This window comes from Syngnathus acus, chromosome 3 (assembly GCF_901709675.1).
Source record: "Syngnathus acus chromosome 3, fSynAcu1.2, whole genome shotgun sequence".
Taxonomy (NCBI): domain Eukaryota; kingdom Metazoa; phylum Chordata; class Actinopteri; order Syngnathiformes; family Syngnathidae; genus Syngnathus; species Syngnathus acus.
In genome coordinates, this window is record NC_051089.1 from 16,701,848 (window position 1) to 16,719,805 (window position 17,958).

The 17,958-nt window shown below is 41.2% G+C and overlaps 2 protein-coding genes across 8 annotated transcripts in view; both read right to left on the minus strand.

Moving 5' to 3' along the window:
- Positions 1-9,950, minus strand: part of herc1 (HECT and RLD domain containing E3 ubiquitin protein ligase family member 1) — an 81,197-nt gene extending 71,247 nt beyond the window's left edge. For 6 of the 7 annotated variants that reach the window (XM_037248284.1, XM_037248286.1, XM_037248287.1 and 3 more), the window contains exons 1-7: positions 9,752-9,950; positions 5,839-6,815; positions 3,325-3,420; positions 2,594-2,788; positions 1,330-1,641; positions 944-1,040; positions 177-320 (exon numbers count right to left, since the gene is read on the minus strand). In XM_037248284.1, the coding sequence (XP_037104179.1) occupies positions 177-320; positions 944-1,040; positions 1,330-1,641; positions 2,594-2,788; positions 3,325-3,420; positions 5,839-6,789 (1,795 nt within the window). In that variant the 5' untranslated portion in view covers positions 6,790-6,815; positions 9,752-9,950. Of the gene's footprint in view, positions 1-176; positions 321-943; positions 1,041-1,329; positions 1,642-2,593; positions 2,789-3,324; positions 3,421-5,838; positions 6,816-8,739; positions 8,758-9,751 lie in introns of those variants that run through there. The other variant, XM_037248282.1, reaches the window with a different exon arrangement.
- Positions 9,951-11,650: 1,700 nt separating this feature from the next.
- Positions 11,651-17,954, minus strand: dapk2a (death-associated protein kinase 2a). The gene is made up of 8 exons (XM_037247732.1): positions 17,604-17,954; positions 14,618-14,839; positions 14,053-14,191; positions 13,343-13,472; positions 13,181-13,256; positions 12,705-12,857; positions 12,574-12,619; positions 11,651-12,454 (listed from the first exon to the last, which is right to left on the minus strand). Exons 1-8 carry the CDS (start codon positions 17,663-17,665, stop codon positions 11,801-11,803), a joined length of 1,482 nt encoding a protein of 493 aa, XP_037103627.1. The 5' UTR covers positions 17,666-17,954; the 3' UTR covers positions 11,651-11,800.
- Positions 17,955-17,958: the final 4 nt, after the last annotated feature.

Consider the following 17,958-nt stretch of genomic DNA (forward strand, 5'->3'; position numbering starts at 1 on the left):
TTTTAGATGACATGTCTGTTCTTGGTGTTGGATTTTATCAAATAAATCTCCTCCAAAAATGCAACTTATACTCCAGTGCGACTTATATGTATTTTCCTTCTTTATTATGCATTTATGGTTGGTGCGACTCCAGAGCGACTTATAGTTCGGACAATACGGTAAATGTTTTTACACACCATTATCTCCTCCTCCAAACGACCAAACAGTACGGCCATCCTTTGACAGTGCAATCGTATGAGAGCTACCACATGACACTTCTCCCACATTGCTGATGTCTTTGACCAAGGTGGGAATGTTTCGGCTGCTGCTGTCACCATGACCTGCATTTAAATGAGACAAAATGATGGACTGTATTATACAAGGCAAGTACCATTCTCTTCCACCACTATTAATGCCAGACAAGAATATCTGCGTAAAAAATATTTGTTTATGATTGTATCGTTAAATTCATACTTCTAACATATGACAGTTTTACAGGTACAGGAAATTTTCTGAAAAAAATGTAGCTCTGATAGAGAGACAACAGCTGAGCTGCTCTTGTGCATCAATCCACAATGAAACTTCCGTAGATGAGCAGCTACTCTCCGTCGGTTTGACACTTCAGGACACGTCGAGGCAACTCAAAATCGGCTACGACACACTACGTTTGTCTGCGACACGTCTATCAACTCGTTAGCGGGCTACATTTGTGTCGTCTAATGGCGGAACAAAACCTAGCCGAAACAAAGTTGTCAAACGTTTAGAGAAACGTAATGCAAAGCTATTAAAAATCTAAAAATTCAAATGAAAAATGTAAGTTAAGCAATCAATACAAGAAGACATAAAGCCCAACACGAAGAAAACAAATGTGCTGTGTTATTTCTGCTGCAATAATGTGTGGTGTACTTGCAGCAGTTGTTGGAAAACATCTTCTCTAAATGTGTGTTTCAGATAAATGACATACCCAATCTTCCAAAATCACCTTCCCCCCATGTATACAGCTCTCCATCTTCACTGACTGCAGCACTGTGTCTGTAGCCAGCAGATACACATACCACCACCTCATGTAAAAAAAGAAAAAAGCTTCACATATCTTTACCAATGCTGGTCACCATACACAAGTTGGTTTACTTTTCTTTTATGTCACAGGAACTATTATAGAATGCAGCGCAAAACAAAATACAATATAATCTGTAATTTTATGTAGCATCTATTATGTACCGTAATTGCATTTGAATCAGTACAGGAATCCAGGAAGTGACCAAGAGGGAAGGCAGGATGGTAATTTCAATTTGTAATGGGATTAAATTTTTCACTGAAACTGAAGTAAACTGGCTGAAACTGGCCTACCTTTCCTTGTAACGGTCCTTGGATAAGTTTTGGGTATTTCTGTGTCGAGCTGTTCCCGTGACCCAGCTTGCCGTAATCGCCATCACCCCAGCTGAACACTTCACCTTCCGTAGTGAAGGCCAGGGTGTGGCCATCCGAGCCCTTGGATGACGACACCTTTTTGATGGCACGGTGGGGTTCAAAGGTCAACTTCTTCAGTGTGGACTGGTTGTTGGAGTCCCCGAGGCCTAGGCGGCCGTAGCTTCCCTTCCCACAAGCTCGCACAGAACCATCAGAAGAGATTACAAAAGTGCAGTACTGGCCTGCCTCAATCTGTTAAGGAAAATTCAGTGAATGTATTTAGCATAAAAACATATGAACAATCACCTGATCACAAAATTGTTGGATCAATGATTACAGCATGTGTAACAAACGCAATGCACTTCTTCACTTGAGTGAATACTATGAGTCGTTTATGAAAAAGTCCCGAAGGTCCCAATGATCATCGTCACACACACATCTGGGTGTGGTGAAATTTGTCCTCTGCATGTAACCCATCCCCATGTGATTTTAATCCATCCCCTGGGGGAGAGGGGAGCAGTGAGCAGTAGCGGTTCCGCTAGTGATCTAACCCCCCAATTCCAACCCTTAATGCTGAGTGCCAAGCAGGGAGGCAATGGGTCCCATTTTTAGTCTTTGGTATGACCCGGTCGGGGTTTGAACCCACAACCTTCCAGTCTCAGGGTGGACTCTCTACCACTAGGCTGAAGACATTTTGATTGAACCTCTGCTGCAGAAATTGGTGGTAGGCTAGCAACATGTGGTCTCTTTGTGGCAACAAAGCACGTGCTTCAAAATGCACGCACTTCAAACTTAAGTTCTGGCATTCACATATTAGTTCACCACTAGATGGCACAGGATTCTGCATACTGTCCCTATAAGAAGTTAAAGAAGATTGCGCTTTCCCTTCAGTGGCTCCATCCGCTGAGCTCTTGCTAACAGGGCTGGGTGGGTACCATGTTTGTACGGAATTTTGTCATCTGAAGAAACAAACTTAGCTTCACAGTACAGGGGCACAGAGTTTTATTCCTATGATCACAGCAGGGCACCACATTGTATTGAAGCAAGCAAGTAGCAAGCAACCCTTCCAAAGACAGACCAACAGCCCTTATGACCCCTGAAGCTGAGAAGCAAAATTTAACTCAGCACCAGAAGTCAGTGCAGAAGTCAAGGTGCCACTGAGTGTACAAAGTGCACCAGAGCAAATATTGGATGTTTTCCTTACCGTCTGTGCATCAGCAAAACTGGGAGCCAGCTTAGGTTGCAGTATTTTCTCCTGTGTACCCTCCACGAGTTGATGGCTGCTGTTGCTTCCCCACACATAAACCTCACAGGTTTCAGATACTACAGGTGCTTCACCTGTCTGGATGCTGTCTGGACTAACACAAGTGCGAGAGTAGTCGGATGCCATTCGACATACCTGGAAGAAAAACTTTACAATTAGGGGAATGTCCTACAAATAGACTTCTAGAGTAACTTGCGTCACGATTTTGCAAAAAAACCTACGCAAGCTGGATTCATACATACACATAAATGAATATATGTTATGTATGTATGTACAAGGTTCAAATGAAATTTTCTTTGCAGAACAGTTTTCAGTAAGGTAGAGGAGCTGCACTCTAATTAGGAGGAGCTTTATTTTTTTAATTTAAATGAAAGAATCAGAGACCTAAAATGTGGGACGATTATACATTTAGAAAAAGAAAAAAACAGACGACACCAACAACTCGTAGTTAGAATATAACGGCAGCAATTTGTCTGCTGATTATATTAATATGTTTTCAAATAATTGGATGTTTGGTTTTTTAAAAGTTATGGTGTAGATAAAGCACCATAAGTCTTCTGCAATTTCAGGGCAATTTTTTATTTATTTTCCGGGAAATACGGGTTAGGGTTATACCCTCTCTGAAACAACGGATCCAGGTGAATTAGAAAAAAAAAAACGTATTGTCTTACTTCTTCAAAAAGACAGAGTGCTGCCTCATACAATGAACATAGCCCATCAGTGTTCCGTGTAGGTTCCCTCCATTGACTGCGATCTGCTGAAGAGCCCTGAAAGATCAAATTCACAGATGACATTTTATGATTACCGTATTTTCCGCCCTAAAAGGCGCACCGGGTTATAAGGCGCACCTTCAATGAACGGCCCATTTTAAAACTTTGTCCATATATAAGGCGCACCGGATTATAAGGCGCATAAAATAGAAGCTATACTGCATCAAACTGAGGTTGACTAGGGTTGCGGTATGCATCCACTAGCCAATAACCAACGAGCCCTCTGTAAACAATCGCGTTTCTCAAACGATCTCCTATAAAATGATCAGAACTGACTAAAGTTCGATCTAACGCATTGGTACTACTTACCTATGTTTCCCTTCCATATCGATCCGTAGATTTACTCGAAACATTAACAGAGCAGCCTATTTTGACATGAAATAGCCTCGCGGGTACAACAGCTATTCGGTGACGCCCCCTGACTACAGTTGCCGTAATGCTGGGAAGCGATGCGACCTTGTAATTTACTAGTCGTACTAAAACGTACTGAAACATTTTGGCAGAGCACTGTGTACAACCAGTATGGATCAACAAATTCATCACTTGATCCATATATAAGGCGCACTGGCCTATAAGGCGCACTGTCGGCTTTTGAGAAAATTTTAGGTTTTTAGGTGCGCCTTTTAGGGCGGAAAATACGGTATATGGATCTTACCACGCTAACAAACAAGGTTATACTGTCCAGTTCTAATCGGAGTAAACGGGGCAACTCAGTTGTAGTGGTTGACAAATGACGTACCTTAAAGAGGCTTTTCAACTTAAAATAAATTAATAATAATAATAATAATAATAATTTGTAGTATTTGCTAAAAGTCATTATGACTTGACAGTAGCACATGATAAATAATGATCGTTCATTTCTGGCCAGATTTTATGGCTTAAATTGGATATAAAGAACGGCACACCACCCAATAAAACAACAATTTTAATACTCAAGGAATCATTTAGAACATTGTTTAACTTTAAATCTTCCCAGTGCTCTAATTTCAGACTATCAACAGTCATTATTCTGATTTTTACAGTTTTTCATGAAAGCAGACGTATTATCATTGATGTGTAATCAAAATAGGAACTTTGCAACATCTGCTTTTACTTTGAGAAACAATGACCAAACCAGGAACTGAATCAAATTCAAAAAGGCTGGTGAGTACAACAATAGTCCCTCTTGTGTGACATTGCTTACTTTTTGTTCAGTTGTGTTTTATCACTTAACAATACCTAACCCTAAACACAAATTAAACGGGAAACAGTAATTGGGCAAATAATGCTTTTGTAATACACTTCAATGCAAAATAAGATTGTATCTGATTATTTGATAGAATTTATTCTAAAATTATTCGATAGTCACAGCCCTAGACGCCTACGTCATCATCATTTGTCACGCACGAACCGATACACCCCAACGACTTTGTGCTGACGTGTTACCTTTTTACGCAAGAAAACCACCTAATTCCTGATAGAGACCAACTATAACCCTAATGCTATTTGGTTTAAAGAATATTTTTGTGAGGCATTAGAGGTATCCCTGCAATGAGTTTACAACAAAGGCTTGACAATTTCTGTCAATGATTGGTTGTTTTTCCTCAGGTGAGGTGAATTCTTGCATTATAAATGTGAAAACAAGATGGGCACAGAACCATCAGATTTTTGTTCACAGATATTTATCAAGTACAGTGATCCCTCGTTTATTTTGGGAAATCCATTCCAGAACCACCCGCAATAATCGAAGATCCACAAAATAGAAACTGTATATGTATTTATGTATGTAATCATACACAACTGGATTGAATCTAACAGCACATAGTGTTTATTGTTGGTCGCTAGAGGGTCAAGTTGTATTGCAGGTTTATTTTAACCGTTGGTTTACTTGTCAAGCAATGCAAAGTGTCCACCATTCAGGATTAACACACTACACTAACCCGAGGGAGATCATGCTGAGCGAAACCAAAGTGAGTCACAGTCGCGCATGAATCTCCTGTTGCATTGTGGTCCTATACACTATATTAAGGCTTTCTAAACCCTCCCCGATACTTTTACGCTACTTAAACCTTTCCCATTCCCTTAGTAACCATTCCCACACTGTTCTTTACATGTATTGTACCTTTACAGTAAATAAAAGAACACATAATATTATCACGTGATCTCCTCCTATACCCCCGGCGCTAGTCCTCGGTCAGCACATTGCTCACAAGCCTTCCCCGCGCTATCAGCGTGTATTTAAACGCCGTTCTCCCGTCACGTACAAAGCCGCGAAATAGTGAAGCCGCAATAGGTGAAGTGGCGTCACTATACTTCTGTCAAGTCCTAATGATTGTTTGAACAAATATGGCTTACTCCCACTTCACTGCTTATCAGTAGAGGGGTTGCAACACACTAAAGCCACAAAACATTTATTCTACCTATTAATTTACTTACCAATGAGCGTCTCATCTGCATTAGGATGTTCATGAAACAATCGTAGCCAATGAGACCCTCCTGGCTCTGTAGCACCTTACTTTGTTCCATAGTACTAAGCACAGCTGATGCTGCCAGTGCCATCTCAATCCATTCGAGCAAGTAGCGAAGGGAACCCCTCTGGGAGGCGAGTCCTAGCAGTAACTCTGAAGCTAGCCGTCGACCTAAGATATCTGCCCCAGAGTTTGGCATAGTAACTCCTTTGAGAAAAGTTGTGACCTGGGCCAGACAGTCCAGGCCCATTGAAGGTATCTTACTCTCATTGGCCAGAGAAAGGGGTGGCAGGGAACTAACTACATCAATGGCCGTACGGATGACATCATTGCACAAGTTTAAGTTGGCACCGGGTCCCCCACAAGGGCTTGGTGGAGGAGGCATCATCCAGCTCTGTCGCAGCAGCGCAAACAGAAGGCTGAGGCCGGTGCGAACGCCCATCTCAATGAGTGCATCGGTGCTAGAGCGAGGCCGCTCACTGACACAGTGCAGATCACTGGAGCCTGAGTTGTTCTCTGGAGAGTGCTGCTGCTGCTTGACCTTTCCCTTGTCGTGATACTTGTTGGAAAGTGCATAGAATATACGTTGAAGAACCAAGACACGCTTTCGCAGGGCAGCAGCAAAAGGAGAGTCCGAGCAGACCATCTTGGCCAAGGCCAATTGGCTGCCCAGGAGAGCATCCAAGTAGTGCTCCTGTTCATCGCTGGAGAGGGACTCGCGCTCAAAGTCTGGCAGTTGGGGACCCTTTAGACATAGCACCTGCTGGGGTAGCAGTACAACCTCCTTGTTGGCCAAGAGCTTCGAGTAGAGGACAGAAACACCCTCTCGCGTGGCTATCGACTCGCTGTCCTCTGTGATCCATGAGCTGTTTAGGTGCTCCAACCATTTGAGTTTTACTGGCGGGATCATTAACGCCATGGCACGTCACTCTGGAGCCATCAGTCCTGGAATTGTGAATCACATAATGCAAAATGTTAGTGTTGAGTGTAAATCAGGGTATCACTATAACATACAACTGACTCAGGGCAAAGGGTGATCTTGACTGATTGCCCTCCAATCACAGTGCAAACTTGAAATAGGATTTATGTGGAAATTGTTCCCATCACACATGTACAGCTGAAAGGATCGGAATAGTGAGCACAATTATCTTATTTTTACTGCTGACTGAAAACAAATGCATTCGAGATCAAATGATAAATGAGCAAAATTTTATCTAAACAAATCCCCCCCTCTATTCCTGTGAGTATTTGGAACAAATGTGATTAATGGGGTTTCATTTTTCTGGTCGTGAGCTATTATATTGATTATTCAAACAGTAAAGCGATAAATCCCTAAACTCAGATGTCAATTTGGGTTTTGCATGTGCACTGTGTGACTGTACACTACACTATGAATATTGAGAAAAGATGAAAAATAATTCAGGGCTAAAGCAAAACCATCGGCTGTAGCCAGTACAACAATTTTTGTGATCACGGGATTACTACATAACAGATACATAAACCGATGGGGGGAAAAACAGCAGATGAGATGATGGCAAACATTTAGTTTTAGATTAAGATCTCAAATTTAGATTTTAATAAAAGACCCTAATGTAAGACCCTAAAATAGTAGTGACATCAGCAACAACGCCAGAGGGCAAAAGTGAAGGTATCACACTCTACTGCTTTACAGAGGATATAAACAAGTCATGACCCTAAACATACAAGCTCATTGCTTATATATGTAATGTCCATGGCTTAGGCTTGTGAGGCATCTTCTGGGAAGGGCTCACTAATCTTCACTGAATAACATGGCAGCAGCAAAATGATCTCATCTATTTAAAAACAAGAAATCATGACACCCCTAAGCTACTATATGTAAAACGGTGGCCAAGAATGGTGTTCATGGGAGGACTCCATGGAGGAAGCCACGGCTGTCCTAAAAAAAAAACACCTTGCTGCATATTTAATGTTGGCAAAAAAAGGTACTCGACAGAAGTACCAGTAAAGTATTCTGTGGACTGATAAAAATTGAATTTGAGAGGAATACACAATGTCACGTGTGGAGGAAAGATGGAACAGCTCAACAATATCAAAACCTCATCCCAAGCATAGTGGAAGGATGCATTATGGTTTGGGGATGCTTTGCTAATAACTCAGGGCCTTGCCAACTTGCAATCACTAATGGGAAAATATATTCAAAAATGTATCAGAATGTTTTGCAGGAAAACTTGAGGCAACCTGTCAGACAGCTGATGCTAAAAATAGGATGGATGTTGCACCAGGACAATCATCCAAAACACGTAAGTAAATCAACTTCAGAATGGTTTCAGAAGAACAAAAGAAACATTCTGGAGAGGTCAAGGCAGTGAGTTATACCAGACATCCCACTGCAAAAACACTGAATGAGAAATGGTCAAAGATTGATCCTGATCAATGTGCCAGGCTGATCTGCTAATATCTGGTTCTAGTTATCTGGTTGAAGTTATTGCTTCCAGGGGGGGGGCAGATATTAATCATTTATTCCTCCCCCCCCTTCTGTCATTGTATGCAAACATCATTAAAAATATGAAAACCTATACATTAATGCAGGTCCTGTTTTTCATCTGTCATTTTGGAGAGAAAAAAATATCTAGTTATTTTATGTCGAAACGTTGGGAATTCTAAAAGCTTTTTCAGGACACTGTAATCACTCACTGCTGGATTTACACTTAATCCTTGCACACTTAAAAACATTCTTTGTTGAATGACACTGGTAAAATTTCATTCGATAGTTTTATAGATACACCTCAGTCAATTTGTAATTCCATGCACACGGAAACTATTTGACATTATGAAATGATGAAGCAAATTAAAAAACAGCCTTTCACAACCCTTTTCGCATACATACATTGACAGTATGCAGTATTTTCATGTACAGTAGTTCTTCACCACATGGACCTCTAAGTGTAACACAGAGAAGATACATTTACAACAGTACAAATACTCTGAGAAAATGATCCACACCTTAATCGACAGCCAAAAACTGTAAATATTATCACCCTTGTATTTTTTGCATATTTCTTCTCGATTCTTAACAAAAGTGATACAGAAAATAAACGATGCAGACATCATATTTACCTGAAAATATATCTATGGTACTCAAAATACAGTGAAGGTAAACGATTAGCTTTGAGAGACTCCCTGTGATGACACACCGATAAGGTTCCACACAATGCCACAGCTTTGAGCAGTTTAGGTGTTTTGGGTGATAAGAGTACGCCAGTATTTCTCACAGCGATTATAACAACAAGACAGGGGTCAACTTAACAGTAGCAATGGGCCATGCTAATGCTAGCGCAAAATTTGGTTCCAGTGTGGTAAACCCCTGGCCAACGTTACTTAAAGACGCCACAGGTCAGCTATTGCAACAAAAGCTGTTGTTTTCAGACGGAGAAAGGGTTGCTGACTTTCTTGTTGTATTATGCTCGACATTGTATTATGACAAACAGCTTCATAAACCACGGAGAGCATAAACACAGGACACGTAGGTACTACCAACACATGGATGTCATTACGCGAGGACTGTCAACTTGCTACTTATTACGAGTGAACCAGGAAGACTACTGTCAAATAATGCCAATGTTTACGTAAGCTATCATATATGCTAAGTTTCCTTACGTCACTGAGCTAGTAGAGCAATATCGCCCCAGCGATCAGAAAGGTAGCCAACACCCTTATGTGCAGGTATGACGAGGGAATCGTACAAGTTGTGCATTGAGTTAGGATACATAAATAAAATTCCATGTTAGTAATAAATGATTTTTTAAAAAACAGCTATATTAGTTGTGCTTTCTGCAGTCTCATAGCAGGTTAGCATACTGGCTACGCTTTATAGTTAGCAGGGATAAACGCTCGCTTACCATCAAAAACTGTCAAAGGTCTCCTCTATTGTTGTGTTTATGAGGGAATATGAAACGGAGTCATATTGTCAACATGAAGAGTTCAAGTAATCTCCGCAGGATTTAAAAACGCTTCTGAGCACAGAGACAAGGCAATGCATGCATGTCCATGCCTTCTACCCGCCTCTTCCGCTGCAGTGAGTGCGGCGGAGCAGACGACCGCTCCTCAGCCCCACACAGAGAGAGCCCCAGCCCCACCGAGCCCCAGCCCAGGACTGTGACGTAGCCGCGTGGGAGCCCAACTCCCCATCTCACCCTGCCCAGATCAGTTTTGCCTGGGGCTGGGTGATTGATGACTTTCCAACATGACTATGTGCTGTGGATCCACTCATTCAGAAAATACAAATACTAGCAATAGTTAAGGTTGTATAGTATTGTAGTCTACAATAAAGATGTATTCTGTCAAATTTTATTTGTTGGAATTACTATAGCAACAGAAAAACAAATGCACCTCCTGTGCTTACTCCAGTTTACTCCCACAATCAGTTCTGGACTGGCCCTCGGTCATATCGTCCAGATGCCCGGTGGGCCGGCATTTTTGGGGGGTCGTTGCAGTTTTTAGTAATTTTTTTCCTACTCTATATCAGATAACGTAACGTCACCAGAGCAGGCGTTTTGTTTACGAGGTTTTGCAAGATTTGCATTTTGATCGTTAACAGCCAATCAGAATGAGCATTTTACATAAGCAGTTGATGGCACAACAATTATTAAAATCACATCTGAAAAGCACAATGACTTATATCTTCGCAATTTATTTGCTACATTTTACTTTGGTTTGTTTTTGTTTGATTTTGAATTTTTACATTATCTTCGCAATTTATTTGCTACGTTTTACTTTGGTTTGTTTGAGTTTGAATGTTTTACATTTTCATTTCATTACATCATGACAATGATTGATCCCAGAAACAATGAGTACTTATCTATGTTAGGTTCAGCCTTCAGTGAAATCTGAGTGTTTATGTCAGTGTATTCTAACCTGGATTCGATCGAACCCTAGGAGTTCGGTGAGTCGGTCTCAGGGGTTCGGCAGATTCTCCACTGCGGAGATGTAGTATAAATTCGTGATGACGCATATCTGAAGTGGTCTCAAAGGCAACAGCAGAAGTTACACTGATTTGCAGGTAGTATGTCATTTGTTGTGAGTTAATGCATTGTGTTGGTTTTGTTCTTTGAACAAGGTGATGTTAATGCACGGCTCATTTTTTGCACCAGTAAAAAACATCTATGTCTTAAATATGGAAAAAAAAAAAAAGTTTTTTTTTCACTAAAGAGGGGTTCGGTGAACGCGCATATGGTGGGGTTCGGTAACTTCAACAAGATTAAGAACCACTGCTCTATGTAATAGCGTCTTCACGTCGGAAAGTTTCTATTTCTTAAAATTGAAGACAATTTATAATTTTAGTATTGATACATGAAGTTGATGCACAATTCGTCGACGTGGGCCACACCTGGCATCCCGCGTTTGAGCTCTATGATGAAGATAATCATGATACTTAACTGATCCCAGAGGGGAAATTCAAGAAAGGTTTCAGTCCGTGACCAGGAATCGAACCCAGGCCACAGCGATGAGAGCACCAATTCCTAACCACTAGACAACCAGGGACGATAACAATAATTTGTAATTAATTAGGCCAACCTCGTGAGGATAAGCGGTTTGGATGAATGACTGAATTAATTTTATTCATCTCTCGAATCGGATGTCATTATTTGCCTTCTTAAGACAGGAATATGTCACCACTGCCACAAAATATTTTTCATTTTGGTGAATTCCTGTCATGCCAGATTTAGGGGCTGCCAAGAAATAAGTGTGGGGGGGGGGGGAATCAAGTTTCAATAACAGCAAGCAAAATGTAATGGAGGCTCGGTTTCAAGGCATTTATTTTCTTACAGTATTTGGAAAGTGTATGAGAGTTCTTCTGGAGGGAAGCAATCATATCCAGTGTACCAGCATACCATCAAACATTTATTGTACGCACATACAGAAACATTTTAACTCGAAAGAACACTCATTTATCTTTGTTGTCCAGTTTTGGTTATATCCAGATTGATCCCAGAGAGTAACTCTCCTCCACAGGGCCGGTTCAGCAAATCTTTCAGGGCTTCATTGACCTCATTGCTGAAGACAGTGGTGAAGTCACCATTGGGGCAACCACCACACCCATCGGTAGGATATGAACCAATCACCTCCTGCAACCACGTCAGCTCATTGCTGAGCTCCTTGTTGAGAGCATCAAAGTGGTTCTGTCTCTCCTGGTATCGGCTGCTGATGCCACTGAGGCTGGAGCTAAAAGACTGCATTTCATCCTGCAGACTTCTCTTCAAGGACTCCACCTTACGGAACTCGTAGCGGATTTGCGAGAGCTCGTGGCGCACTTCTTCACTTTCTTCCTTGTACCAGGCCTCTTTCTCATTGTATATAGAGACCATGGCATCAATATCTTCTTGCAGAGAATCATGGGATGCTGCCAAGCTCATGAACGACCGTTCCATTTGATCAATGTCCTCCACCACCTGAGCAAAGCGCTCAAAGTTTACATAAGTGTTGTTAGGTGGCATGCTTGAGTGGGACTTAATAGTGTACTCTTTCAGACGCTTGGTCTTGAGCTGGCGTCTCTCTCGTTTCTGCATCTCTTGGCCTTTATTTTCCTCCTTGCGCTCATTTGACTTCAGGGTTCAAAGAAAAGATGTTTGATTAGGCCCTCACAGAAGATGCCATTTCTACATAAACATGGAATCAATTACAAGCAATTATCCAAAAATGTAAACTTAGCATTTCACAGTACCTTGATCCATGGGTGATTAAGTGCATTTTGAATTGTCAGTCTTTTCCTGGAATGGAAAAATACAGCTTTCCAAAATCATTGTACTTGAAGTTCCTACAGTCTGCCTAGGACATTATTAGCCAAGCACTTACTTTTTGTCCCGCTCCAGCAAGTGACTGATGAAATTTTTGGCCAGTTCACTGGTGTTGCAGAAGAACTCCTCATCAAACTCATAGTTTATGGCTGAAATGTTTTTCAGTGTGTCCTGTTTTGTCTCCCCAAGGAAAGGAGAAGCGCCACTTAATCTGAAAGAATATGAAACAAACAGGTTCACTTCGTTTTTTTCTGTTTAAGGGAAACAATGTGTGAAGTGAATTACAGTACAGTCGACCCCGGCTAATCACGGAGGAAAGGAACCGGGCTGGCCCGAAGTATAATTGATGCTTATTGAAATGCATTGGGAAAATCACCCCAGAAATTGTTCAAAAAACACTGATAAATATTCTACGAAAATAGAGGGGGAAATTCTGAAAAATAACAACAAAATTGATTAATTAAAAAAAAATGCAAATATGGGAATCCGCAGGTGGTGAACTATAAGCAACATAACATAACACAGTTCACTTGCAGGATGTAGGTTATGACTCCAATGCTCCACATGTCTGCTTCCAAACCCAACGGCTCATAGTTGACAATCTCAGGTGCTTTAGAAAAAGAAAGTGATACAAACAGCTAAAGTAGCAGAACAGAGCATTCTGGTCAAGACAAACGAGCAGATAAACAGTCTTACCAACAAACTCGGGTGTTCCAAAGATATTTTTGAATTCCACTCCAGCTTCAATTTTGTGAGCAAGACCAAAATCAATGAGTTTAATCCTTGGCAATGGCACATTCTTATCTAGCAGCATTATGTTTTCAGGCTATAGAAAAACAAATGACAAATTCATTAACACTACTTCACACTACTTCAGTATTTTGTACTGTACAGTACTAAATAGTCAATATTAAAAAGGTTTGGATTAGTTAAAAAAAAAAAAGCACAGCATTAAGACAGAACTATACGTTATGGGGAGGATTTGCCGAGGATTGCCACTCGAGGCAATGTCAGTGAACAACATCCTCGTGGATTCGTCATTTCTGGAGGTGAGAGGATATATTTTTCCCGGAAAAAAAAAAAAAAGCCTTAAATAATTGCAGCAAACATCTTTAGAGAAATTCCTTCAAAAAATCAGCAAAGTGGTCTCGTGATGTGAGGAGGGAAGTGAAGCAAAGAAAGGAAAGCCAGAATTGAGTGGAAGTGAAGAGGGTAAAAATGAAAGTGTTAGAAATTGTCCCAGTTCTTTATCTTTAATGCTCACTATGCTAATAGTAATTACCAGGACGCTGCTTCTCAGTTTAACATATTGTAATGTCGTGGCTCCTAAAAGTACTAATTGCAGTCGATTAATAGTATAAAGATATGAATCGTACAAATTGTATGGTAATCTTTTCAGGACAAACCTTGAGATCAAAGTGGGCTATTTTTCTGGAGTGGAGGTAGTTCACCCCCTCGAGGATTTGCTTGATGAACTGGGTTGCCTCGTCCTCGCTTAGAGACTCCTTCTGGGCCAAGAAGTCAAACAGCTCACCGCCAGAGACCCTGGAATACAGACAATTACAGACATACTAAATATTTTTTTCGACCCATGTTATCATACTAATTCCTAACCAAAAACACCTGCTTTCCTTTATTCGCCAAACTTGAAGCATTCTATCATTCCTCCTCTACAAGCACCAGCCCCGCCCAATTCCAAAACGTTACCGGTTCCTCACATTGTGATGTCACGCTGACGTAACAGAAGATAGTTGAGAAGCATTGGCTTATGGAGTACATCTTTATCATTACAATATTTCGAAATGTCTGTCTAAATGTAAAAAAAAGCTGCAATCTCCATAAGGCCATGATAATATCTTTGTGTATTTTACATAACCACAAAGTTTAATTAATTGCTTGAATGCACATTAAATGAAGAATTTCCAGAAAAATCAACAATATATTGGAAAAAGTATTGAATTAGTCACTCACAACTCCAGAATGAGAACGACATCAGTACGATTCTCGTAGACATCGTGTAGAGTGACAATATTTTGGTGCTGAATCTGCTGAAGAATTGCTACCTCGCGTTGGATCTCCTCCAGCCGAACTCCCCGCGAGCTGGCAATACTTTGACGCTTTTTGATGAACTTGGCTGCAAATTCCTGTCCTGTATTTTTCTCTCTGCATTGCTTTACGATGGCAAACTGTCCACTAAAACACAAAAAGTAGACGAAAGATTATTTTAATTAATTTGCTTTCACGTGTGTTAGCAGGCGGCGGCTTGGTGGCGCACTGGTTAGCACGTCCGCCTCACAGAAGGAGGGTGCGGGTTCAATTCCACCTCCGGCCCTCCCTGTGTGGAGTCTACATGTTCTCCTCGTGCCCGCGTGGGTTTTCTCCGGGCACTCCGGTTTCCTCCCACATCCCAAAAACATGCTTCGTAGGCTGATTGGGCACTCCAAATTGAAAATGTCTAGTTATGTCTTCTTTATTGATTTGGTGTGTAGGTATAATTATATGCTTAAAATATTTCTTTTATTGATTTAATATGTGAATATACTTTTCTGTTTATGTACTTTATTCAATGAGGTTTGAGCATATCTGTTTTTGTAGCTAGGCAGGACTTTTTGTATTTCGACCCCATTCCTTCACCATCCATCCATTTTCTGTACCGCTTGTCCCCACGGGGGTTGCGGACATGTTGGAGCCTATCCCAGCAGTCATCGGGCAGTAGGCGGGGGACACCCTGAACCGGTTGCCAGCCAATCGCAGGGCACACCGAGATGAACCGCACTCGCACCTAGGGGCTTTTTGTTTCTTCACTGGCCCTAATCCTCTTCCGTAATTTTTAATAGGTGGTAATGACAAAGGTTTTTATAACTTTATGATCTGATATATATTTCTGAGCACTGTGAAATAAATGTTTTTTGATATATTGCCTAAATAGCTTAATGACCCTTAAGGAACTGTGTAATGCATGCCTGATGTTTTTTCTCTAAATCATGGACACGGCCAGAGTCGTCTTGACCGTTCAGTACTTGATTATATCTTGTGTTTTGACTAAACGTCATATGTCGCCTAATGCGAGACGCCAGCTTTTCGATTACTACTGAACGCTCTGCAAAGAGGGAAATATTTTGCCTAACAAAGAAAAGATACGGTTGGAAGCATGATTAAACTAAGAATGTAATGATGTAAGCAAAGACATGGAGTATCAAAAGAACAAACTTTGCATAGTCAGGGAACAGTAATAGATTAATGATGTCACAGCCAAAAAGCTCACATAATTTCGTACAAAATGACAAAATTGAAAGAATGACGAATGGATGAGGTGCGACAGTGTAGGTGTAAGAATGGAGCAGAATGTTTACAGGAAGGTCACTTGGAGATAAAACCAGCAGGTGCCAGAGGGAGACAGCCAAGGACTCGGCCAAAGATGATCACCAAGGCCGAAAGACGGGATGGAAGACAACAGCCCCCACACACACCGAATCGCCCATAATCAGCACCCACCCCCATGGAACCAGCTCTCACCGAACCAGCACCCACCCCCATTGAATCAAACTCTACTGCGAACTCGCCCCACCCCAAAGACTCATCACCCATCAAACTCGGCCCACACCGGCATGTGCAACTGAATATAAGCTGACCAAAGAACCTTGAACGTTGCCTTTTCTGAATGGAGACTTTCTGCTCTTGAAAGGCCCAGCGCTGTATTGTACATTCCTGAAAACAGAGCTTTCTTAACAAGAATTGTGATTGAACTCAACCAACCTGTGTAAGTCTAATTTCTGCTTCAGTGTCTTAGCATTTTCCTAAATCTGAAGAAATCAAACGAGCATGCAGTGAGTAAATTGGATAACAGGTGATTGGCAATGGCTTTTGCCGTGAGGCGCAGATAGCGCGCTCCCTAAATTATGGACCAAATCCAACAATGGATAAATAAATAATAGAGGAAGGTTATTTTTTACTTCCACAATACAAAGACTTTTTGTTGGAAGATTTGTTGTAACAATTAACCCTGTTGGGTACTTGTTGGATTTCTGTTTTAAGCACCCAGCTACATAGAAAGGAAGAAACTCTTTTATTTAGTCATGTTTTGTGTTAAACATTCGGTGTCAATTGAACACCTTGACGTGCTTTACCTCTCGTGACGTCGCATCGGAAGTTCGATATTCACAATCGATCAAGTGAATTGCAGGGGGCCACTGTACTTTTAATTCCTGCCGCTCAGAGCCAACCCGTGACCCTGGATAAGCAGTTGAAAAAATCAATTGATTTACCCCAATTAGTAAGTGTTTAATCACACATTTAATGATCTGACGGTAAGGTCTTGTTTTGTCATTTTTTTTAGTAGCCACTGCGTGTACACATTTTTTTTTTTCTTTAGATGACCTGAGTGGTTGCAAGTGAACGCCCTTCCCTATCTGTAGCCAGTCTGACAGCAAAGAAAGTGTGCATCTAAAGATAGAACACTCCTTTAAAAAGCAGCCTGACATGTCAAGCAGTTGTCACCTGCCAAACCAAGCCAATGTTAGACTTGTGTGTTTCTACTAAGATTCGATACGGAAATCAAACCGTTTCTATTTCGTCAAACAACACTAATATTTATGGGGTAAAAAGCAAAAAAACAGCATTATTTTCCATGCCAAAAAGAGACAAGTCAGTTACTGTCGGCTTCTTATTTTAGTGTTTTCATATTGTATTTACTGCCAATACTGTTTTCCCAAAAACATTTATTCTACCACAGTTTCACAATCGCTTCACTTTTGCGATTGTGTAGGCAAGGGATAGACAACACGGCCAGTTCCGACTTACATTCACAAAATCAATTTACGTCGCTGCCGTTTGGAACGCCGACATAAATCGAGGAGCAGACCTGCCGTTACGTCAGGCAATATTATGCGCGTAGCAAAAATGAACTAAACAGACACACTTATGTTTACTCATGCAAAAAGGTTAGCACGTACAGTACCTTCCCAACTCTTCCCCGATTTCATAAAAATCTTCAACCTTCTTTTGCTTGAAAATATCCATGTTTTAAGAACTAACGGTTGTTTAAAAGCGCAGTTGAGCCTTGTAAACACGAGCATGCATGGCCTCGTGTTCCATATAATCGGTGAAACTAGTAAAGCTCGTCCCCTTGAAATTCTGTGCTGTGGCTGTCTCTTTTTCCATGCACAACGCGAGTATAAACAAGACAGTGGTGTTCAGGGGGGAAATGTCTTGCAGAGTTAAAAATAGTCTCAATTGTGAACTCCGTGTCCCCTGTGGGGGGCTCTTGATCGCTATGTCATGACACCTAGTGTGGTCCCGTTACAGACACATGC

Excerpts from the sequence above, each read along its gene's own strand:
- dapk2a (XM_037247732.1), bottom strand. The coding sequence starts at position 17,665 with ATGGATATTTTCAAGCAAAAGAAGGTTGAAGATTTTTATGAAATCGGG. Across the intron at positions 12,620-12,704 it reads TTGCTGGAGCGGGACAAAAA|GAAAAGACTGACAATTCAAA; the intron begins GTAAGTGCTTGG and ends TTTCCATTCCAG. Across the intron at positions 12,455-12,573 it reads TTAATCACCCATGGATCAAG|TCAAATGAGCGCAAGGAGGA; the intron begins GTACTGTGAAAT and ends TGAACCCTGAAG.